General features: G+C 38.5%; 1 protein-coding gene across 7 annotated transcripts; it reads right to left on the reverse strand.

Annotated features, from left to right (window-relative positions):
* Positions 1-15,482: 15,482 nt before the first annotated feature.
* On the reverse strand, positions 15,483-24,627 carry LOC132640723 (uncharacterized). Of its 7 annotated transcripts, XM_060357462.1 has the most exons (7): positions 24,471-24,627; positions 23,341-23,434; positions 23,153-23,265; positions 22,914-23,053; positions 22,329-22,410; positions 21,878-22,025; positions 15,483-15,892 (listed from the first exon to the last, which is right to left on the reverse strand). In XM_060357462.1, exons 2-6 carry the CDS (start codon positions 23,378-23,380, stop codon positions 21,879-21,881), a joined length of 522 nt encoding a protein of 173 aa, XP_060213445.1. In that variant the 5' UTR covers positions 23,381-23,434; positions 24,471-24,627; the 3' UTR covers positions 15,483-15,892; position 21,878. The 7 variants fall into 7 exon arrangements, with proteins under 7 accessions (XP_060213445.1, XP_060213443.1, XP_060213441.1 ...); XM_060357460.1 differs by lacking the exon at positions 24,471-24,627 and having other exon boundaries at positions 15,483-15,746; positions 23,341-23,492; XM_060357458.1 differs by lacking the exon at positions 24,471-24,627 and having other exon boundaries at positions 15,483-15,783; positions 23,341-23,492.
* Positions 24,628-26,559: the final 1,932 nt, after the last annotated feature.

Below are 26,559 nucleotides of genomic sequence, written 5' to 3' on the forward strand. Positions count from 1 at the left end.
CCAGAATATGTCTGCCTTGATCCCCCTCTATAATCATTGCCACATCCCGGAGTCTATAAGATGCCAACTCTACGGATTCGGTCTCAAAGTCATGGACAATCTCTAATGTCCTTAACATCTCATCTACGAAACTTTGCGGATCTTCATCCGGCTTTGACCCGAAGAATTCTGGAGGATTTAAACTCATAAAATCACGGGCCTTTGTACTCGCTGCCCGATCGCTTGAACCCACGTTCTGCCGTTGTGCCTGTGCGGCAACCAATTGTGTCAATAGTTGAATGGCCTCGGTGATTTGTTGACCCGAAGCAGCCGGCGGAGGGATTGGAGCTGGGTCTCCTCTTTGCTCTCCCACATTAGGCGGGGTAGCGGAAGTATTGGATGAGGCCTCGTTATGCGATTCGCCTTCTTCTATATTCAATGAAGGTTCTCTTTCTACCCGCCTCTTTGTCGTAGTCTTGCCCTTCCGGGCGGCTGTAGCTTTCCCCTTTGGCGGCATTCTGAAATCATAACGCACTATTAGGGAGGATAAAATCTTACACATGGCTCTATCGCACGATCTCATAGAAGAAGAATGGTCATTTTTCCTAAATGCCCTGTAGCCTCCTGTTTATTGATGTGGCGCGCAACACACCATAAACAAGACTCTACTAGACACGGCTCATAGACACTTCCTAGGACCGAACTGCTCTGATACCACTTTTGTCACGACCCAGCTAGGGGCCGCGACGGGTACCCGAGGCTAACCACCGAGCACCGCCCGTTCTATCGCTCATTTTACTCATTTTATACCCTTTTTATCATCTTTATACTCATAGCGTAGGAAAAATCATATCTCGTATGGAAACATAAAATACTTTCATGTACATGCGCCCTTGGGCTAGAAAAACAATATATATAGGTATAGATATACAGCAGCGATCTCGTGAGACCATCTAACCGGCACTGCGTATCTACGAGCCTCTACTGGGGAACTGAACATAGGGACGGGACAAGACCCCGTCGTGCCCAAAATACATATACAAGGCTATATATATACACATAATACTCATAAAGTTGTATTTTCTAGTTTTAGAACCCCAAACGGATTATTTTAAGTCAAAACTATTTAATGAATGGAAATATGCGTAAATACGTAGTGTCTAGGATAAGACATTCCAAACGTATTATGCGGATTGACCCGAATGAAATGTAAGAATATAACAAGTATATACAATCATAAATATTAAAAACTAGAAGCTTTTTACACTTTTACTTATAAAATGCATTATCCTTATATATAAAAGGAAACTACTCTTATCCGGATATTATAAATCCGGACCTAAACTACCCTATATATAAAGGGAATATATTTCAAATTTTTTTTAAAGCAAATGATATGCAAGCAAATGACAGATTTTATAAATGCGGGAATAAATACTAAATAAATAGTTCATGCTAATACTCATACATTGAAATTCGAAGGTCAACCGTATAGTACAGATCCTTAAAACTAGGGTGCCTAACACCTTCCCTAGGGGATCACCAGAACTCTTACCTAGAACTTTGGATTATGAAGGCTTTTTTGCTATGTTGGAATTCGAAGGTCAACCGTATAGTACGGATACCCCAAGAAGGTTTTGTTACACGGTACTCACCCAAAGTAGAATCGATATGTTGAACTTTGTAATCAATAACAATCGAGGAAGCAATTATAATTTGTTAGACCTTGATCCCCAATCGTTCACAAAATTTAGCAACTCTATAGCTTCTGAGATCTTCCCCAAGGAGTTGTTTGAACCCAAAAAAGGCAATATGTCATCATAATTAAAGTCAAAACTCTCTTCACGGACTTCTTTAACCTTCTCAATATTCCCTTGCCTTCCAAATGCGGGGAATAATCCTTTCCCGTTATTCAACAAACAAATTTTTACATATATGAATATAGCCATCATAATAATTCCAAATAAAGATAAAGAGGACGCATTAGTCGAAAGTCTGCCTAGTGTCATACCAATTGTTCAAATGGATGTCAAAATCACTATGGAGGCAAAAAATAGTTTTAAAAACTTCCTCCAGTTTATGTTCACAGTTAATCTCCACAGGTTGAAGATGTTGCGTCACTTCAATTTCGTCATTGGTGATAAACTATGCTACCTTTTGTTTTGGTGTTTAGATGATTTGACAAACCTACACGAGGAACCAGGTACGATGATAGAAAGACCAGGTCTCCTAAAATATTGTACAGTCAACTCTATAGTTGTAAAGCTGATGCCACTGTAGAAGTACAACAGAGAAGCATACAGCAGCAGAGTTGCTTTATGGGCTATCACCTTTACTCTCCCTCTACATATTCAAACATCATGCTAAAGTGAAGATTTGATTCTTGCGAAATCCAGAAATCATTCAAATCTAAAAGTGCAAGTCTCCACCCATCAAGGAGTGTTCAAGAACAAAGCTTCAACAAATCCAAGGACATGTTCTTCTACAACTGAAGCTGTGTTAAGTCCTAAGAGTGTTAAGTTTTTGTGCTTTTGTTCTTAAACCTGTAAACCTACTCTTCTCAAAAGGAAGTTGTTGTAGGTACTCTGAATTCTCAATAGTTATGAATATGTAGTTTACCTTCATTCTATTGAGTGGTACCCATGGCTAAATTTAGTCAAGGTGTATTGGTGTGTTTGGCTGGAGGTAGTCAATCAGCATTCAACTCTCAAAGGCTGCTTGTAGGAAGTGGATCTTCACAAGCGTTTGAGTGGTACACAAGGATAGAGTTAGTCTAGGTTGTATTAGTTGGCTTGGCTAGAGGTAGTCAAGATTTTCTTGCAGTAGGGTACTGTAAGGTTAGAGGGATTATGTGAGTTAATTCTTAGTCTACAAGAGTTGTCATCTGAAGTTGCTCGGTGTAGTCGAGTTGAAATCCTACGTGGTAGGTCGTGGTTTTTAATCCCTTGAGGAAGGATTTTTCCACGGTAATATCCTGTGTTATTTACTTACTGCACTGCATCAGGGAACTGGTAACCAACCAGGTCCCCCATTTATTGTTTGGTGGACGCACAACTTCTATCAATTGATATCAGAGCAGGCTCTTTCTAAAAGTTTAACACCTAGAAAGGATCGTTCACATGCCTGCTCTACCAAACAAAGAAGAGAAGAGAAAGAGTTTGAATGCTGAGGGAGGAAGTGAATCAAATGATGATGACGAATTAAAAATCTCATAACTCACTCATAGGTTTCAGAAAATCGTTCGGAAAGGTGTTGACCCTAATGAAAAGGAGTCACAGTGAAAACCTCAAGGACAACCTTAACGGAACAGCTACAATAAATATGGAGCTCGACAAAAGGTTGAAAAGAAATGAGACAGCTGAAGAATTAATGAGGCAAGCCTTGAATGCATGGAAGGACTCTATGAGTGAATTCGAAGAGGAAACCAACTCACATGATACATCTAACTCTGGAGTTAACGATGACTCCTCAATGAGTGTCACGGATCTCAGCATTGGAAAAAACTCTGGCGCTAATGATGCAACCAAAGAAAATTAGGAAGATCCTCTTGACGATGAAGCAAGAATCGAAGGTCACTCTCACAAAAGATTAATCGCCCTGGTAAAAAAAATTGATAAATGAGCTTCATTGACTCGTTAAAGAGAAGATGGAGATAGCTGAGAAACTTGACAATACAGAACAAGAGAGGGATGACATGGTCATATGCATCATAGATCTACAAGAACAAGTTGAGGAAGTTACTAGAGAAAACCTTCTTCTAAGCAACAGCATCAAAAAACTGATGAATACGCCATCTGAGGTATCAGACAAAGCTCAGGGTGATCACGAGAGTAAACTTAGGCAAATCAAAAGAAGCCCTGAAGCTGAGAAGCATAAGCATAAGGAGCCTCAGGAAAAAACTATGTAAAGTGAACATCAAGCCGGAAAAATCTCCGCAGAAAACCTGCTCCTCAACCCCTTCCATAGATATGACTAATATACAAGACAGACAAGAATGTGGATCTCAAAAGACCATTGCCTCCTATCATTCCCTTGGCAAGAGCAATCTTAAAGCAGAAGGATCAGAGTGCTCTCATTGCAAACAATCCAGTTCTCTGGAAAAAAAAAAATCATCATATCAAAACCAATGCACCAAGGAGAAATGAAGACACTGCTAAACAGAAGACAAAAAAGGAGGAACCTGATCACAACCAGAAAAGAGAAGATCTGCCTAAATGGAGAAAAGGAAGGTGTGTGTTTGTGGAAGGACACCTTCCCAAGACTTTGTAAATGGCTACTTCTGAAGGAGATGTAGCAAAGGTGCAGAAGGCTCAGAGTAAAGATGTAGATTCAAAGATGTCACGTCAAAAGCAAACATGAAGAGACCTGATCCCTCCTATGTCTCAAAGAGAGTGTGACGTTTAGTGATTCTGGTTGAATAGTGTTCCTCCGCAATATCTAACTTATATATGTATTGTTACTGGTCCACACGCATGAATGTCTTAGAACAACGCAAGCTTAAAGAGACATGGCATAAGCCAGAATGATTGCCAAGATTTTTTTTTATAAAAAAAAAAAATGATGACATCAACAAAAGGAGTCAATAAACCTGGTCTCTGCAACTCAAGTTAGTAATCTCTTCATCACCTGCATAAATTTGAAACTGTCATTTAAGTGCCATGTCATCAAAACTGCTTCGCTGAAATGCTTAAAACTTCCTCTGAACGTTACACCTATTCTAACCCGACCCAATCATCACTTTACCCTCTTCAAGTACCCATAATAGCTTCTCTATTCCCTCACTTGAAATTAAAAATTCAAATCACTCTCTTACTTCCCCTCATCATCTCACAAACTGCTCTCTCTCTCTCTCTCTCTCTCTCTCTCTCTCTCTCTCTCTCTCACACACACACACAGCCTTCTTCATCCTTCTCTAAGGTAAAATCTCATAATGTCTAACAAAGAATTCACCTCTCAATCCCCTTCTGAGACAAACCTCACCTTTTCTCCACGCAAATCCAAAAATTCACCCAAATTAAATCAGCCTTTGTCTTCCCCAAAACCACAAACTTTCTTAGATCATAACCTTTTTGTCTCTTCACCAGAAACTCCTGTCAATAGTCACTCGCCTAAAGAGTCAGCACTTCCTCTAAAAGCGTCAAACTAAGTTGAGAAACCTAACTCTGTCAGTAGTGAACACATCGCATCTGTCTCAAAATATTTTCAAGATACTGATGAAATGGAGGGACAATAAAATGAAGTAGAAGTTACTAGTCAATCTATTGAGAGAACAGAGAAATCTAGTCAAAAGAACGAAAACCCGATCTCTCAAGACATGCATAACGAAGAAATTGTGTGCAATAAGGAGGAGCAAACTGGATAAATCAACATGGGGATTAAGGAAGATAGTAATGAGAAAAAGGGTAACTCTCTTACTTCTGGGTGTCATAGAGAGGGAGATGATTTAGTAGAAGAGTCAGTAGAGGAATCGCCTATAAAGGTGGACGGGACCATCTCTGGGATTGTTCAAAATAGATCCAGTAAGATGGATAGTGGTGCCATTCTTAGGAAGGGTTGGAATGTTGGACTTTCAGAAAAAGAAAAGGAGAGACCTGGTCCTTCAATACAAGAAATGTCTGAATCTGAACACAGGACAATTCCTGTGCAGGATGAGAAACCAGGTTCTTTTAACGTGAATCAAGACTTGATGTTAAATCCTGAACCTATATCCCATAATGTTGTACCCTTGGCAGAGATTGCACCTTAGAAAGATCATGGTCAAAATAATCATGCAAATGAATCTGATGAACAGAACATACCACTTGTCTTCAAGTTAAGAAAAAGATCTGGGAGTAAACCTACATCCAGAGTGAGAACTACTTTTGCTCGAACAGCACACTCAACTCTTAAGACAAACAAAGCAAAAGGTACTAAGAAGACCAGAAGCACTGTCACGACCCGACCCGGGGCCGCGACGAGCACCCGGTGCTAGCCCACCCGGGCACCCTCTTAGCTTACTCTTATGCTTACATCTAGGTGAGCCACATAATTATACATGCATTTCCATTCATTCGTCAACTAGTCCCATTTGGACAACAGCACATTTATATCATCATAGGCATCTATGCCACATCAATGTACATGGGCCAACGTAGCCGACAAAATGATATACAAAACATAGGCCGACAAGGCCAAACACATCTACCCACACACACACATGTCTACGAGCCTCTAAGAGTATAACATATCACATTAGCGGGACAGGACCCCGCTATGCCCATAATTATATACACAAAAGAATGAGTACCCAAAAGATATGGCTCCGAAGGAAATGGAGCTCTCTATGTAATCTCCGAATAGGCAGTTATGGATCAAGTCTGTCTCCCTGTGCACCTGCGGGCATGACGCAGCGTCCACAAACAAAAGGACGTCAGTACGAAGAATGTACTGAGTATGTAAAGCATGAGCAACATCAATAAATAAGCATCATGAACAACATATGAAATAGCATAGGAGGGGGGGGGGGGACAATAATATCATCATCATAGCGCTTACCTGCCTTTCGTAGGACTTTCCATTTTTCATACGTATTTGTACACCTACGTCATCATCTGTATTCCATAATAGTACTCGTACCATACTGGTGCTCATATTCGTATACATGTCCTTATTCGTATTCTTATACATAGTCTTATCACATTCATATTCATATTATATACATAGTCATTTCATATACATGGCATTTACATAGCATACCCGACTTCATAGGATCGGTGTTTCATACATACTTGGCCAACCAAGGCTCAAGGTTACTCATACCTGGCCCTACCAAGGCTTCAGGGGTATCCATACCATCTGTAGAGGTGTGCGCGTGTTTCGTAATCATATACATACTTTATACATATTCATATACATATATATCCTACCCGGCGTTATAAGCTCGGGGTGTCATTATAGCCCTTCATAGGCACATGTAAGTATAATAGCCCGTAGGCACCTTTAGCATCATTATTATTATCATCGTCATCACTATCATCATCATTTTCGCTACATCTATATCTTATGCTTACTCGTCATATGGGGTGCGTAGTACAATCGTAGCACATATCGAGGATCGTGAGCTTATGAGCTCGGAGTGTCAATCGTTTGAATACAACATACTCATATAGAGGATTTAAGAGTTTGGCCAAGGAACCATGCCTTATGAAAGAAAGGTTAGCCTTACATACCTTTTCGTCGGACTATTCTACACTTGCACGCTTCCTTCCAATGCTAGCGTCTATACCTTCATTAATATCATAACAATGGCCATTAGTCATTCACATTATCCACATTATCTATATTCCTTAATTTGCCTCTAATTCACCCATATTCGTGGTCATAACATCCAACTTCGTCCATTCGTCTAAAGTGTCTAGTTCATGATCTTAGTACCATTTATAATGCATTCATATCACGACACGACAACATTCATGATTCAATTCAAATTATTCCTCAAAATGTCACTATTCATCATTCATGACCTACTTGACCATATTTTCTACAATCCATGTATTTCAACTCTTCAATACCTTAAACATCATGTAAAAATCATGAATCTTACCTTAGAAGTTGTAGGAACAAGCTTTGATTAATAATACTCCACTTTGAGCAAAACCTTACTTTTTCTCCATTTGGATTTCTTGACCTAGATGATCTTTGGTGATGTTCTTACTCTTGATTCACCTTGTTTTATGTTGTTGATCCTTAAATATCCTTGAAAACTTGTATAATAAATGTAGAGAGAAGTGGTGTAATGTTGTAATGAAATAAAATAAGTGTTGGTTCCCTTATTTAATGAATTGCAAAAATCTGTGCTGGGCGAACAGTGGTCGTCCATGGAGGTTTACGGTCCGTATTCCACTTTACGGACCGTCCCTCGTGGTCGTCTTTAACCATTTCCAGAACCAGAAACTTTGGCTGCATGCATGGTGATTTACGACCATGGTTTACGGGCCGTAAATCACTTTACGGTCCATCCTTCTGGTCGTATTTTACCATTTCTCAACTGGGCAGAAAGTCAAAGTCTTGCATGGTAATTTACGACTGCCAGTTTACGGACCGTACACCAATTTACGGTCCGTATTTTGCACTTTACGACCACTGGGCAGATTTCAAATCCGCAACTTTTCATATCTCTTAGACTTCTCATTTTAATCACCCACGTCCACGCACATGCATTGCTCACCTTATATCTCATCTTAACTTAGCCAACTTTCTCATCTCACATTGGATACCTTCGAAATCTCGCCTAAGGTCATCAAACGTCGTTTCTTGCTCATGGACCTCATGCACTCATACTTATCACTAGTTCGTTCACTTACGTACCAACGGAAAAAAATTTCGAGGTGTAACAAGCACTCCCGTGAAGAGTCGATTGACTGATGAAATTGAAGTGGTCGATGTGGAAACTGCAATCGTAAATAATGATGATAAAGAAATAGTGGACGAAGGGAAGGTTGTTTCATTTGAGGAGGAAAATTATGAGAAAAGAAAGGAAGAAAAGAAAAGGAGCAGAAAACAAATAGCCACACCAATTAGGGGTGAAAATCAAAATTCTCAAGGAAAAGGAAAAGTTTAAGCAATAAAAAATCTGGTTCCTCAACGAAATAGAAACTGTGCAAATCTGTTGCTCAGAGTGAAAATGAAAGAAAGAAAAATCTAAAGAAGAAAAAGGTATTACTTAGTAGGGTGATCGACCCAGAAATCGCTGACAAATTTGGAATGAGGGAATTGCTTGAAATCATTGACTTTCATAAATGGAGTCATCTATTTGCTCCACCAATTCCAAATACTTATGAGGCATATGTAGTTGAGTTCTTTGCGAATATTTACTACTCCAACAACCATGGCACTCTTATTGCATCAGTCAGTGGAACAGAATTTGAGTTAACCTAAGAGGTACTAGGAAAAATTCTAAAGGTTCCTACTGAAGGAATAAGGACCATCATTGGGACAGCTTCAAGCAACTTCAAGGTCATGATTTCCCAAAACATGGTTGACAATACAAGTGTGAGGGCAAGACTTCTGAAGAAGGAAATGAAAGTAGAGTATTTGTCACGACCCAATCAGAAGGCCATGACCGGCACCCGAAGCTAACCTACCAAGCACCTTATGACATACATACATCACATAATCATACCTGACTAGGCCATAATACTAACTAATAGATATCATAAGCTGGAAGGGACACAAGCCCAAAGATATATACTTACATACGTCATCAAGCTAAACTCAAACTATACAAGCCGACAATGCTATCAAGATAGTGATACAACAAAATATGGACCGAGATGGTCATAGATCATCTGACTGTACATCTCTGTCTATGAGCCTCTACATAGAGTGCATAACAAACTAAGGATGGGACAGGACCCCCCCCCCCCCCCCCCCCATGCCCGTATATACACAAAAGAATCATACCAACTGAACCGCAGCTCTGGAACAAGTGGAATGCTCCAGTACAAGCGCTGTGAAAGAAGCCAAGGGATCTGAACCATCTCTCTGTCTACCTGCGGGGATGAACGTAGCGTCCACAAATAAAAGGATGTCAGTACGAATAATTTACTGAATATGTAAGGCATGAATAACAACATAATAAAGATATGAAAGAAATATGAGGTAAGAGAAATAACTTGTACATCTGAATGCCTCTTAAAGAGGATGTCATGCATGCTTTCCTTCTAAAAAAACATTTTGATACATATACATATATCATAATACCGTACCCGGCCATCTAGGCTCGGTATTGTCCGTACCCAACTGCAGTGGTGTGCACAATAGGTTCCATACCCGGTCGACTATAGCACGGCTCGGTGTGAGAAAATACATACATATATATAAAGCACGCATGAGAGCTCAGAGAAATGTCATGACTCTATCGGAGTGATGTAAGGTCAGTAAACCTCCGATTACCGTTATGGATCTATCATCATGAACATATCTCACCTTGAAGAAACAACAACCATAAGATGAGATTAACATCAATGAGTAAAATCAATAACCATATGACAAAGGTCAATAATCATGAGACAAATGTCATCAATATCGTAAGAACATCAAGAACCATAAGCTTCTAGTATTTCTAGGAATAGGTACATTGTGGATATCATTTGTATGGGTTTGTATCAATAAGATCATGCCATAAGAAAGAAAAGGACAGCCTTAACATACCTTGTGGTCTCCTTAACTACTTAACGCCTATTCTTCCAAGCTCGCAATTCTACATTCAAAATGATTAATACTAAGTTTAAGCCATTGAAACACTTATAAGGTCAAACTAGACTAATAAATGAGGTAACAAAATTCAGGCAGCATTTCCCTTATGTCACTTACTTGCTCCAAACCTCAAAATAACTCCCAAACAACAACAACAACATCAACAACACCATAGTCAAAAGATTATATTCAAATTAAACTTAAATCAATCCAAAACTCCCTTTCAAAATCAGCCCATAGTCATTAACTTCAACTTAATACCTCATGACTTCTCTACCATGATTCTCTTGACTTTAAGATTTACTAAACCTCTAAATCATCTTAACATAAGCAATAAGATGAAGAAATCATCTTAACATAAGCAATAAGATGAAGAACATACCTTATACTTGAAGAAATTAAGCCACAAACAACCTTTCTTAAGATCAAATCCACCACAACTCCAAGCAAAAGCAAGAATAACCACTTTCTATGAATTAGTTTAGGGTTTTAATGCTTGATCTCCTCTTGAAATAGTATGGCATGTTTATAGGTGTTTAGAAGAGCTTAGAGGGTCTAGAGAAATCTGTTTTGGTGAAAAATATAAACCTCAAATCGTGGCCTTTAATTTATAAAAGAGGGAAAATTTTCCACCACCTCAACTTCGATGGTCAACTCGACGGACTGTCGAGCTGCTCGACGACCGCCGAGTGGTGGCGTCAAACTGCGCCTATCAGAGCTGACTCTTTGATGGTGGTTCCACGGTGGGGATTGACAGGCCGTCGACCATCTACGGTCCATCAAAATGGGCATCGAACTGCCCTGCTGTCACACTCAATTTCTTTTAATTTGTTCAACCTCTAATCTTTCTGATACTTGTTAGGCATAACATAAACTCTCATGCAACTAGAATGAACATGTAGAATCGCTAATGACCTTGACGAAAACTTCACTTTCTAAATCCACGTCGCTAACTTACGGTGAAACTCAACGTATAAAGTATGGGGTATAACAGTATCAACTCATGTTTGAGCTAGTCAACAAAGCGCTGCTTCCTAGGGCTGAGGGTCGCACCATTGCCTCCATCGCAGATTTGGTGCTTATAGAAGCATTAGCCAACTTTTAACCCATCAACCTTCCTGCTATCATGATTGAGCACGTACTGAAGGTGGTGAGTGTACCAGAAGGAAAACATGGACTTCCCTACGGTTTCTTTCTAACCAAAGTATTTGAGCATTTCAAGTTTAGAACTGACAAAGCTACCAAGGGATCCAAGAAACACATGTTCTCCACGGAAACTCTAGAAGAGTATGACTGTATACTCAGAAAAGGCGGTGTTGGAAGCACCTCCGAAATCTCGACTCTGCTTGAGGCATGGGAAAGGATGGCTGCTGAACTGCAATGGGTCAAGTTGAGAATGTGCTTCTTCAGGATCGACTAACCAAAAAAGAGAAAGAAGTTAGGTCCCAAGATGTCTTGAAGGCTGCAAGAACTAAGATCGAGAGGCTCAAAACAAAAAATGAGAAATTAATTCTGAAAGTGGATGAGCTCAAGGATCAGATGCTTCAGGACCAACGTATCAACAGTGAACGCATGGAAAAACTTCTGAATGCTCTGACCTCTCAAAATCCTTAATCTTCCTATATTTAAAATCCTTTCTTCTATGCTCTCCTGTTCTGATCTCACATGTTTGATTGATATTTGGCACCTATGACTTCTGTTATGCACTTTCTGATCTGACTACTATGTTTTGATAATACATTGACTGATTTGGGCATTCATTCTGTTTTCATAAATTGCTTGTCTAACTTCTATCATGTTGTGTTGACCTTGTGGAACTTAGTGTTACTTACTTTTTGATGATGCCAAAAGGGGGAATAATATGACTAATCACCAGTCATTGCTCTGTAATATATGTCCAAGGATGGGAACTGATAGTTTAATCATTAGTTGTTACTTCTTTGGTTGCTTATGACCTGGTTCTCAGGGGGGACAAGTGAGAATCTAGTCCTCAGGGGGAATACAACTTATGTGTTTGTCATCATCAAAAAAGGGAAAATTGATAAACCATGCTACCTTGTGTTTTGGTGTTTTGAAGATTTGACAAACCTACTCGAGGAACCAGGTACAAGGTCTCCTGAAGTATCGTACAGTCAACTCTACAGCTGTAAATCTGCTGCCACTGTAGCAGTACAACATAGCAGTATACAGCAGCAGAATTACTTTATGGGCTGTCACCTTCATTCTCCCTCTACATATTCAAACATCATGCTAAAGTGAAAATTTGATTCTTGCAAAATCCAGAAATTGTTCAGATCTAAAAGTGCAAGTCTCCACCCATGAAAGAGTGTTCAAGAACAAAGCTTCAACAAATCCAAGGACCTGATCTTCTACAACTGAAGTTGTGTTAAGTCCTAAAAGTGTTAAGCTTTTGTCTTTTGTTCTTAAACTTGTAAACCTACTTTTCTCAAAAGGAAGCTGTTATAGGTACTCTGAATTCTCAGTAGTTATGCATGGGTAGTTTACCTTCATTCTATTGAGTGGTACCCGTGGCTAGATTTAGTCAAGGTGTATTAGTGTGTTTGGCTGGAGGTAGTCAAACAGCATTGAACTCTCAAAGGTTGCTTGTAGGAAGTGGATCTTCACAAGCGTTTTAGTGGTACACTAGGCTAGAGCTAGTCTAGGTGTATTAGTTGGCTTGGCTAGAGGTAGTCAAGAGTTCCTTGCAGCAGGGGTACTGTAAGGGTGGAAGGATTATGTGAGTTAATTCCTAGATTGCAAGAGTTGTAATCTGAAGTTGCTCGGTGTAGTGGAGTTGAAATCGTACATGGTAGGTAAGGGTTTTTAATCCCTTGAGCAAGGCGTTTTCCACAATAATATCCTGTGTTATTTACTTACTGCATTGCATGAGGGACCTGGTTGGTGGACGCACAACTTCTATCAATTGGCAACTAGATTAACAAAAGGGACAATAAACTTAGTTGCAAAATGACTTAGGTTGTCAATTGTACCTTGTTGAGAACTTTAAGCGAACAGCAGAGCCTCTTCCGTTTGTCCGTCGTCCAATGCAGAATTCACCACATAGGAAATGACTGTTGAATTTGAACCCTCTTCTGATTCTTCAGATGAATCCTCAGTGAAAGAAAATTGTTCAGTCTCACTAGAGATCAAAACATCTGCGGCAACATCTGGAACGAGCAGTGTGTCATTGCTTGTAATTTGGCAAAGTAGAGCAGTTTCATGACTCTGGGAAATTTCGACAAACACTATGTCTTCAATTGGCTCTAGGGATTTTTCCTCCACTGTTTTTGTGTCGATCGAAGTCATGTCAAATCTCTCAAGATGTACCCCCAAATTATATGCAATGGTTGTGTTTCCATCGGCCAAAGTAGAAGTGATCTCTCCGCTAACCGCCTTAGTAGCACTGTCAGTTGCATCTTTTACAAAAACCTCTTGCATTATTGTTAGTGGCAATCCCGTGAGATTTGATATATTGGAAGTTGAGAGATGAATTTTGTCAAATTGCTTAGACATAACTAAATAATTGTCTTGAAACTTCTGCAACAAAGCAAGAATATCGGTAATTTGAGAGTGCACCATAGGGGACTCGGCGGGGGTTCGTGCTTGAAAACGTAGGGCTAACTTCTCTGTGAAATGCTTCCAATCCCAAAATTGTTTGTTGCGATACATCCAACAGAACCAGTCGAGTGCCTCACCATCGATATATAATGAAGGAAGAGGTAGCCAGTATTCCTCATAGAAGCCAAGGAAAGTGAAGTATCGCTTCTCCCGATAAATCTAGTCCTGTGGATTACCGGAACCACTGAATCGATCTAATACCATTACTGCCATTAGAGCACATCAATGAAAGCACCAATGTAACGAACCAGAATTCTCAACAAAAATATATATAATCTGATAGCCAAATTACAAATATAATACTCAAACTACCGAATAACAATGGAAAATACTAAAATGAAGTAACTAAGGCAGAATTTTGCCTTCAGGAAAATTTTCTGCCTTAAAATTCTGTCTTAAGGCAGAGTTTTGAAGGCAAAATTCTGCCTTCTGAATCCAAACTTCTGCCATGCGAATTTTTTTTATTATTTTTTTTTTACTGAGCTGGGGTTCAAGCCCAGAACCTCGGGGTATTAGGTGAAGGGCAAAAATTAAAGATCACCCCAAAAGAAGGGCAATCCGCGCAAAAAGAACCTAAAATGCCCTATTTATCAACCTGAATCCCACACATAACCACTTAATGTGGTATTGGGCTGCTTTGCTACTACTTGTCTCGGCCCATTCATAACATAAAATTTTAAAAACATAAATAAAAATATACATTAGGTTTTTTAATCAATTTAAATACAGTTGAAGTAAAAGTTGGAAGAAGGATGGAGGGTAGTATTTATATTTGAGAGGTGTATGGGCTAATTTATGAGAAATAGTTTGGCAAATATGAAGTTATGGTGAAAATATTTTATCTTGAAAAATAAATTTTCTGCTATTGCTTCTGCTTCTACTTCTTGGAAGAAACAAAATATTTATAAATGATTACATAAAAGTAAACTCAAAATGTTTAGGCATTTTCACCCACATAGGACAGAGCCATATGAGTTTGCTTTTAATTTTGTTATTACTAATCATCATTATACCATTCTCTGCATGTTTTCTTGATTACTGTTATTGAAGTTTTTCAATAACACACACAGATAGTGCTACATTGATCACCATAATACTTCAATGACGCGGGATCTTAGTAGCTCTGATGGTTGGTTACCTGAACTTTCATTTTGTTAGTGAAGGTTCGATTCTCCACCTTGTAATCGCTTCTCATTGGAAAAAAAAATGACGTATACATCTTATACTGTCCAAACTGAACACAATAGGAGTTCGGTTCACTTTAACATTCATACGCAATTGCATGCATATGTTTTCTTCAAAGAAGTATCTTGGACTTAATAGGCATGTCGAGGAAGCTTACCGGGTTTAGATGACTCACCCCGTACTACTTCTGCAATACGTCTGATGATTCATAAGGCTGCACATACAATCCAAGATGGAATTATTATCCCGATTCTGGATTCTTTAATTTTTGATATATCCCTTGTATACGGCTAGTTTGGCCATGTTTATGAATGAAAATATATTTACTTAATAAAAAAAAAATTATCCTAATTTTATGTGGAATAAGGTAATGTGAGACAACTACTTGCTATATTCTCACTTCAAGAAGAGAAGCCAATTCTAGTAAAAACGATGCAAAGAACTAGTCAAGAGAACCATTAATCTGTTCAACATGTCTATCATCAAATTAAGAAAGTGTGTCAATGAGTAATCAACATCCACTGTATCAACGCAAATAAACATAATTTTACACACTCGTCACACCACACAGCAGTAGTTCCAGAGGGCATCTCTGTGGTGACATTCAGCACTCAGCAGCTACTCAAAAGCTGCAGGTCTCATGCTGGTCGAGTTTCGCCAATCTTGTATTGACGGGCATAGCCTTATGCCAGAAGCAAAAAATACATGGAGCACCGAGTTGACTTCGCCTGAAGCCAGAAAATCAGTCTTATTTCTTGAATCATGCTGTTCTCCGCAAAAATATAGCCAACATATAAGACAAGGCAGAATCAACCGACGATAAAGCAATGATAAACAACCCAACTAGAATAAGCGCCAGCGTTGCAGTCTTCAGCTGCAGCAAGTAGAGAAAGGAATAGTGTATTGTTCTCAACCCAAAAAAATAAAAAAAAAGGGAGCATTCTTTGAAACTAAAAATTAGCTTATTCCACATAATAGAATCTCAAGAACTAAAAAGTTTGGCCAAAATAATTTGTCCCTTCGTCAGACAAAATGGATGATTTCTAACAATTAGCTTCTGAAAGTCAAAATAAAGCAGTGCAGAAACTTCAAAAGGCGCCACACTTATCCAAAAATCCTTCTATTTGAAAAGCCATGGCTCCAGCTATTTTAAGGTAAACTTGGATATCAACACACTTTACTGTAATAATCCATATGCGTAGTGCAACAAATGAAATGAGAAACTTAAACTTGACATAAAGGAAAATTAACAAAAACTACCAGCATAATGATTCAACGCAGGGTTAAATGCACCAGCATATGACATTATCTCCCTTCAGAAGAACAATAAAGTACCAATCCTCATACAGCAGAGGTTAAATGAAGAATGAACAATCAATAGCAAAATGCAAGCCAGCAAACAGACTGTTTCGAGAAGCGACCACTGTTACCATAAATTTATGCTCCGCGCCGAAAATGCTGGGTAATTCAACACAGGGGCGGAGCATAAATTTGTGTGTAAAATCCACTTAAAATTATAACAAATAGTGGATATGAACCCATAACCTTAAAAATATAATAGGTTCAATCCTAAGTACTCTAGAGGTTGAACCCATGAAACTTAAATCCTGGATCCGCTTCTGAATTTCAACAGTGCAATACTTATGAAACAATAGATGAATTCAGCACAGGATTCGTTGCATGACAGCAACAAATAAGGAAAGTAAGTTCCGAAAATGCTATTCTGTATGGGATAGATGCTGTACAACAACAATTATGCCTCAATCCGACGCTAGTTGGGGTCCGCCATATGATCTTCACTGTCTATTTCACTCCCTCTGGACCCATGTCATTTTAATACTCAATTACTTATCTGCTTTAATACTAGAAATTCTCTAAATTTCAACAGATGCAAATCTTTGACAACATCAAAATGATCCTAGCAGACCTGATATATCTGAAAAGATGAAGGGCAACAGTAAGTAAATCACAGGAGGCAAAGGACTATAAATTTTCTCCCCACAAATCTTCTCATATCACACGTCATTGATTAGATCCACCACCTTACTATATCATATATCTCTAAGTCTTCTTTCCAAATCATCTTTTCCACTCTGCTAACAACGAAGATGTCGATAATTGCCTTTTACGTAAATATGAAGGATGAAAAATAACTATGGTATGGGTCTAATCCAGAATTTTTCCTTCTAAATCCAATGGGATTAAATGCAGAACAACATACATCCAGCTGAACCAACTAGGTGAAGATGGAATGCAGGCATGATCCGGAAATTAAGACAGTCTAGGAGCCAAAATAGGTTCTAGCAGCAAGTAGCAGAGAGATCTAAAGGACTAAGAAAGAGGAAAGAGCGAAACACTGAATGGAAATTGATGACTTAAAAGTATCCCAAGGTATACTCCATTCTGGTCCCCTTCTTCAACTTGTCAGTTTCCTCATCACTTGCATTAATTCATTAGAAGAAAATATTTTAGATCACAACTATATGAAATTTATTAAGAGCTGCTGCTATTAAATATAAATGTCCTCGTACTATGGATTCACCAATGCGATATCTCAGGTGTAGCAAAAGAGAAAAAGATGAATACGTGATCTTCCTTTCCTTCTTGTGTGTCTCTTTAGGTGTCCTTGGAATGAGCAGCTCGCTATGCAGTGTTGTCACACAAAATAAGCACGCCGCCCGCCTGCTGGCCGGACGAATCGAAGTTATCTTCCGGTCATCTATCCACCCAGTCAAAAGCAAAAAACACAGCAGAATCATGCATCATATATAAAAGGGTTGACTGTTGAGCGGCCTGAGATATTTACACTCTTTTAGATATCCTAATATACCTGCTGTTAGACCTATATTTAACTCATCATATTTCCTCACTTGAAACCCAATTATGTGATTTACAGGTGGACTTCAACGGCCAATTACAAGAGTGAAACTAAGACAGCCAGAGGTTGGCTCTAAAACCTTGACGACCAGTGATATTGTAGATCCTTTTAGATGCTCTTTTATACTATGGGACACCATATATAACTTTAACAGCAACCTACGTAGAACTGAAGAAATGCGAACTTTACTTCATAGGACAATACTTACCTTTTTATTTGAATTACCGCGGAATCACTAGCAAGACAAACTCTAAGTTAGTCCCCTTACACTGAGTGGAAGTTACGCCACCCCAGCGGGAGCCCAGCTCGAAGAAGACAAAAGAGAGCATGTTATCACAGACCTCGATACAATCTAAGCTCACATGAGGCACCTAACCTAATTACCCCCTCACCCCCTCCGGTAGATACTGTCTCGTAACAGACCCAGCTTCACCAGAGTGTGACTTTGACACAATCAGGCACTTCTTTTGATAAGTAGACTCAGTCAGCAACTTAAACCTTAAACTATGCACAGCCCCACGATGTTAGGAAGCTTTTGTAGATGTTGGATAAACTTGAGTACTCTAATGCAAGGCGAAGAAGGCTATAAATCTAAAAGATCGATTTTAGAATGTTAGAAAATATATTGTGTAGTAAGTTACCTTTACCTAAAAAAAAAAAAAAAATACTGTGTAGTGACACAAACCTTTAGTACAAGGCTTAGTGAGTCAATTCACTACATGTTTGCCACGACTCACTTATATGGCTCTAATGCACTAAATTGTTGGTTATGGCTAGTGCAAGACTTATTTATGAGTCTCCAGAGACTCTATAACCCTTAAGTCAAATGCAAAAGGCCCTAAGGTCAATTAGCCATACCCTTGATCAACATGGCCCTATCTAGGCGCCTCTGGTGCTTTTGGACACTTTCATAGAGCACCAGCCTTCTATTGCACATCATGGTGCCCTCTCACGCAATCTAGAATCTTCTAGGGCCACACCTTGAGCATCCAACGCCTCAAACTCTGGCACTTGGCCCGTCGTACTTGTGCACTTTAGATGCTTCTAGGCATTGCCACGAGCCTCATCTTACTGGGGTGCTATAACCTCCTCTCCTCGGTGCCATGCCCTGCTTGAGTGCTTGCCTAAAGCATGGGCCTTGCACTTCCTATAGAAACCTTACATGATGAATGTTCCCAAATGGAAACCTCTTCTTGGACCAACATCACAATGCGTCCCAACCACGCCTCCATGTCGTTGCATTCAATGGCTTCCTTATTCTTCTCGGCTCCATCATTGGCCACCTCGTGAAAATTGTGGCATGCGAAAAATTGCATGTTTGTTTCATCTCATGACACTCTTCAACCTAATGTAGTGACACTCTTGGCACAAGTTCCTCCCTTACTATGCCTCGCATGCATGGCAACAAGTACCTCCATCACATAGGCCTCCAAGGTGTGTACTTGTGCTTATTGAGACCCTTATCCGTGTTAAACGTCCATGTTATCTCACCCTTGAAATCATCAATCTCCAAAGATGCAAATGTTGAATAGTTATGCTTAATGGCTTCTATCCTATGAGTAGCGTCGGGGTTGTGCCAATATGGTGAGGTTAAGAACCCCACTATGACATGATAGCCAAAAAAGAGGCCAACTTAATTGGCTATCTCCACGGATAACTCACTTACTTCTTAAGAGGAAATATACTCTCTTAAAAGAAGCAAACTAAAGCTCAATGCTTTATCTAAAAGATTTACCCAAATTCAAAATGATTTAAATTAAAGCTTAAAGGCTTTTATACAAACTTACAAAAGTTAAGGGAAGGACTAAAAGCCTACTAAAAGATAAGGATACAACTAAGAGATCAGGATGACAACTTAGAAGATAAGAATAACTAAGAGATTAGGATGACAACTAAAAAAATGATAAGTTGTTGCATCATCATATGATAAGCAATTGCCTCAGCATATGATAAGTGACTGCATCAGCAAATGATAAGCTACTGCATCAGCAAGTGATAAGCTTCTGCGTCAATAAGTCAGGTGAAAGAGGCCCACCTCAAACAAGTTGACCCTTTCAGTAAGGGAGTAGACAGCATTTCCTTCCTACTCCTCAGTTGATTAATGTCCAACTTTAACTCAAGCCCACCTCTTTTGCCCCATGCTACTCCTACTAGACATCTTCGTGCTCTTTTGAGCCCTCCAAAACTTTCTAACACCTCTCCTTGTGCACTTAACACCTTGTGAGTACTCCTCTAGCTCATCTTCTTTATATACCCACATGCAACCCATAAATAACTCTAAACCCTTCCACATGCCAAATACCCCATTGTTGTTGCACCAAACTTCTTGTGCCTTTCTCACCTTGCTATGGCACTATGCTTGCCAAGAATAACTATATTGGCTGAGCAAAGCGCCTCGTTTCTTTAGAAAACTCGGGGATGATAGGACCGTCCCTCTACCCTTCTCCAATTAAATAATAGAGTTAGTTCGATTGGCGCAGGGCTCGAACGTGTGACCAAACACACAAGTCCCTCAGCCTTTGCCAATTGAGCTAATCCCTGGGGGCGCTTGAGCAAAGTACCTCGTGCATGCGCTTTGTCCTCCAAAACTGCCTTACCTCATATGTGTTCCTCCTTGGCAACATATTCTAGGGCTAACGCCACCCTTGCACTCCATGGCTAGCTCATTTTACTTGGCACATTGACACAAGAGCTTGTCACATGTTGATGCAGCAACTTATCACTTGCTGATGCAACCGCTTACCATTTGATTATGCAGTAGCTTATCACCTTCTCTTTTTGTTGTCATCTTTATCTCTTAGTTATTATTCATATTTTTTAAGTTGTCATCCTTACCTCTTAGTTGTATCCTTCTCTTTTAGTAGGCTTTTAGACTCACATTGGTTGGTGAACCTCTTGATTTAGCTTTTATAAGCCTATATAAAGGCCCTTAAGCCTTAATTTAGATCATTTTGAATTTGAGTAAATTTTTTATATAAAGTTTTGCGCTTTAGTTTGCTTCTTCTAGGAGAGTGTTTCCTCTTAAAAAGTGAGTTGTCCTTGGAAAAAGCCAACCAAGGTGAAAATCTCTTTTGGCTATCGTGTCATAGTAGGGTTCCTAACCTCACCAATATTGGCGCACCCCCGACTTTCTAGCATCACACATCCTTGGCCACCTCATGGACTTCATTGGGAGTAGAAAAATTGAAGTTCTTAGCATTTTTTCCATCCTTAAGGTATGCATCAATTTTTATTCCATCTCATTTTGTGATTTTTCCCCTAGTACATACATCATTTTTTTATGCATGATATAGTTAGTACTTGTTTTAATATGTCACCTAATTTATGCATCATTTTTTTATTTGCACCGTATCCTTTGCAAAATCACAAAACATTTCATATCTCAAGGACAACACAGGAATAATGCATGACAATGTCATTGTAGCAACTACTGAGAACTATATAAATATATAGGTTCATATCCTATTCCCTTTTTAGCATCTCCAACTCTTTTCACAAAGACATGTCCTTCAAGGACTTCCCAATTAAACTTGTGCTAAATATTTTGTTTTTCAGGTCGATTAAGTACTTCTGAAGATAGAAAGACCTCTGAATAAAAAGATGACGAATTCTGCGAAGGTGTTCCAAAGGATTTCGAAAATCAAATAATCGTAAGTAAATGTGGATATAATATGGATTAAGAGAATTGACGAAGTTAGTGAGGTGAAGATAAAAAACGGATGAAAACTTGGGAGAACCGTATTATTCCTTTATGAATGTGAAAGAAATGCCATAGATAGGGCACAAGCTGAAAAATGGCGCATACATTAGGTGGCAAACCTAAAAGGAATCAGGATAGGTACAAAACAGAAAGTCGTTTATGCTAAGGACAAGTCGTAAAAAGAAATAAAAAGTATATACAAATCCAAGAAACATGACGTACATTAGGGGTGCAAAATTCAAAACATTCAAGCATGCCCCTCGCTCCCATGGATGTCTTACCTCAGGCATGTCCCCGTGCATGCTCGCACGCCATTGCACTCCATGGTTGCCTTGTCCACTTGGCCCCACCCTTAGCCATCTCATGGCCCTTAATTGTGGTGTTTGTAGTGGTTGTGAAAATGGACCACGAAATGTACAGGAGCATTTCCTATTATTGTATTGCATCAAAAATAAAGGTTACATTGCCTCCACATGTCAAGTTCGACAGCTAGCCCAATAAAGGCCATTTAACTATTTTTAGCACTTGTGATTTCGTCTTGATGACTAAGAGTTGAGAATGCTGAAGTAACGAGCCAAATGTAATGTACAGTTGGTTAATCCAACGCAACAAGTACACAGAATGAAAACAACTTGGTGTAACACACATTATCAGCACATTGCATTGGCCACATACGACAACAGAAGGGAAATTATAATTAGCAAATAGAAAGAAAATCTTTTACAGACTAACCGTGCTTTGAAATCCAGGCCATTCTATGTACTTCAGCTGAGTTGGCTGCTCAGCCAAGAATAGTAGTATAGATTTTGCAGTCCTGAGCCATTAACAAATGAAATTTCACAACAGTATCAATATATCATCAAAAACAATTTATCTAGTTAAACTATTAAAATTCATATTATTAGAGGATCTTATAGTATCCATGCAAATTATTTATTGGAAATGGATATCCAAACCAAGGAGAAAATATTGGAGAAACTACTAAAACCTCAAGTAATTAGATCAAGATGCACGATGTTGATTCACGAATCAACCAATACGATGAAGTCATCAAAACCAATACAGACCTTGAAAACGAAATCTCATATAAAGAAGATCTCAATATCTATTTCTCTGATGGAAATTGAAGAAATAATTAATTTGATAAAGGGATTTGAGGAGCTTGTAGCTCCAGAAAGTAAATACTAGGCAAATGAAAAGATCTAACATCAGGTAAGTTGAAATCTTCCCTCTCGCCTACCTATACAGTTTCACTTGCAGAAAATGTGTTATGCCGATGCTCTAGTTTTTACACACACACATCTGTAATTGACGTACCAGATAGCTTGCTTCATAGAATTTATCAAAAATGGTTCCTCGTCGTCATTGACACTAGATTGATAGTTTCTGTCTACAAATGAAGCACATTTGACAGCATGACCAGCTAGAGATAAATGTGTAATGCTTCTACCAGGCACCTGCAGATACCAAAAATCCAAGTTAATAATGTATTTATTATTAAAATAGAAGAAAAATTAAATAAACCCTTCAACCTATCAAAAGAGAACAAAATAAACCTTTCTAAACATGGGGTGAACGCAATCATGACTTTTGAGTGTGCTCCTCCTGTAACTCACAGTACGGGATGGTAATCTTGGATAGACTCCATCAATTTTGGGGCATAAGACACCTAAAGCGAATTGACTTCAGTTAGATTGATTGAAGCCACAAAGAGCCAAACCACATGTGTGATGGAGAATTGAACCTGTAACTAGATCCGAACGCCAGCTGGAAATACTGACCATTTCACTGATCAGACGTTTGTTAACTTGCACTAGCAAAAATCTCAGAACAAGTGTCTGAAGAGTGCAAAAAAGGGGTTGCAGCAATGAATCATTCGACATCGAAAGAGACCTACTAATGTTACTCATACAGCTCAAAAGCACAGTCATATAGTAATCTATAGTGATGAATAATTGCATTGAAAATGTGTAACATTAAATAACGAACACTTTTGAATACCCTTTTTGGTTGAAATTATTTTGAAATAAAAGAACTACGCATCAAGGATGATCCATACAATTACAAGTTATGCAACTTCACATCATACACCAATAGGACTTGTTAACTTATTTAAGGACTTGTTAACTCGTCTTGCTATGAGCCGACGGTCTCCTAGAAACAGCCTCTCTACCTTCCCAAGGTAGAGGTAAGGTCTGCGTACACATCCCAGACCCCACTTGTGGGATTACACTGGGTATGTTGTTGTTGTTGTTGTTGTAAACAAAGTAGCCGAAACCAGAGATATGCATACACAACACACACTGTCAATAGTGGTGGCAAATGGGTGGGTTGAAAATGGGTTGCACAAAAACGGGTTACAACCCATTTCAATACAGGTAAAAGTGGGTCGGTCAAAAACGGGTCTGACCCATTTTATCCATTTTATATGTGAGTGGAATTTTGTATTGACTATTGCTTATTTACTAACATCAATTCTTGAGTAGGAATTGATGCCAGATATCGATTTCGTAACATATTTGTCCAATGATGAATTACTCCTATGTTCTTTCCTATCATAGTGGTTATCCCAGAGTTTAACTTTAAACCCAAATTAGATACTGTATGATTGAACTTGTGTATGTCAATATTTTGAGCCAATGACTTGTCACTATTGGGCTCATTTTGCCAAGCATTAAACATACATAACATGAACATCAAAGCAGAAAAAATTGGCAAGTTATAAAAATATTTCCTCCTTCGTGACCTTATTTCTTTTGTTTTTTTTTTTCAAGAGAAACATTCAAAAATAGCTACTACTAATTACTATGTCGTATGCCATCACAATTTTGGGACCAAATTAAAATCATTATTGCAACGCAAATTGCAACTTACAGTGCCGGAGCAAGTTCGCAGACCAAGGTAGAGACTGGTGCCGAGAAAGAAATTGCACGGCTTGGCCTTCAAATGGGCTGGTCTTTGAATGGGCTAGTTTTTAATTTTTGTCCTTCAAAATCAACTTACGTATGTCGTTACATAAATTCTTTATGCCCAGTGTTACATAAATTCTTTAAGGACAAAAGTTATGCATGGAATAACTTGTACTCCTTCTGTCTCATTTCGTATGAAGGTGTTTGACTTGACACGAAATTTAAAAAATAAAAATAAAAACTTTTGAAATTTATGATCTAAAATAAATCATATAAATTTATGTGGCTAGAAATCATTTCATGAAGGGTAAAAAAGTAAATTTAAAGTTGAATGATTACAACATATATAAAGATGTCATTCTTTTTAGACTAATTAAAAAGGAAATAGCGTTATATAAATTGGGTCGTAGGGACTAAAATATTATAATACAAAAATGTAAACTTTTGTCCCGCAAAATAAATTATTTTACCTTGAGGGACAAAAATTAAAAACCGTTACAAAAGGGAAAATCAAATTTATGACTGGCAGAGCATAAATTCTTTAAAGGTGCAGAGCATAATTTATAAAATATTATAATGCAAAAGTATAAACTTATGCCCCACATTATAGGGCGAAAGATTAAAGACCAACACAAAAGAGGAGCAAAAGTGACAATGACCCATTGGGATCTGTTAATTTTCAACAGTTGAATTTTGTATTGCCTAATGCAGCCCAAGCAAGTTCTTTTTGTCATTCGGAGGACCGCAGCTTAAGATTAGGGTTGTTCACGGTTTTGGTTAAAATCAAAACCAAATTGAAAATTTAACCAAATCGATTAAAAAAATCTACATTTGGTTTGATTTGGTTTGGTTTGGTTTTAAATTTTAAAAATCGATAATATTTGATTTGGTTATGGTTCTATTAAAAAATAACCGAACCAAACCGATAAATTATATACACAAATTTTATAATTATTTATATGTATAATAGTAGTTTTTCATAAATAATTATAAATATTTTATACCTTTTAATCATTGATTTGATTTTGGTCTACTTATTTCACATGAATGTTTAAGATCCGTGATTTCTAGATGAAAGAATGTTATTTAATGTAATGGGGGAGTTGTTGCCTTAACCATTTACTCCCACTGTAACTTGAGTAGTGAAAATGTTTCTATGATGTATGTTTCACCTTAAACTATAAATAAAAGTTATCGTTTGAACCAATCAAAAAAAAGACATGTTTTTTTCAACTTTTTAATGTTTTACTGATAAGTCTCCTGGTTGCTAGTCAACTGAAAAATCGAATCAAACCGAACCAAACCGATAATAACCAAACCGGTGGTTATTATTTTATTTGGTTTGGTTATGGTTTTAGACATTTAAAAACCGGCTAAATTGGTTTGGTTACAGTTTTAATCAATAACCGACCCAAACCGAACCATGAACACCCCTACTTAAGACATACCAAAATATTACAAAGTATTTAAAGTTTATTCGCTTCATAATCGGATACCGATTTGTGAGTCTGAAGTTGAATTTCGTTGTTCTAATACCGTATCAGTATATGATATATACCATGGGGGTATCACAGAGGACTGAAGAGTGTTTTTGTTCAAAAAATGAACTAGTCCTCCATGATAACTGTCACGACCCAGCTAGGGGCCGCGACGAGTACCCGGGGCTAACCACCGAGCACCGCCTGTTCTATCGCTCATTTTACTCATTTTATACCTTTTTTATCATCTTTATACTCATAGAGTAGGAAAAATCATATCTCGTATGGAAACATAAAATACTTTCATGTACATGTGCCCTTGGGCTAGCAAAACAATATATATAGGTATAGATATACAGCAGCGATCTCGTGAGACCATCTAACCGGCACTGCGTATCTACGAGCCTCTACTGGGGAACTGAACATAGGGACGGGACAAGACCCCGTCGTGCCCAAAATACATATACAAGGCTATATATATACACAAAAGAATAGCCATAAGCGCCTCCGGGACAATGGAGGGCTTCCAATCGGCTGACAGCTACTACGGATCTGGATCGAGCTCTCCTCCCTGTC

This window comes from Lycium barbarum, chromosome 5 (assembly GCF_019175385.1).
Source record: "Lycium barbarum isolate Lr01 chromosome 5, ASM1917538v2, whole genome shotgun sequence".
Lineage (NCBI taxonomy): Eukaryota > Viridiplantae > Streptophyta > Magnoliopsida > Solanales > Solanaceae > Lycium > Lycium barbarum.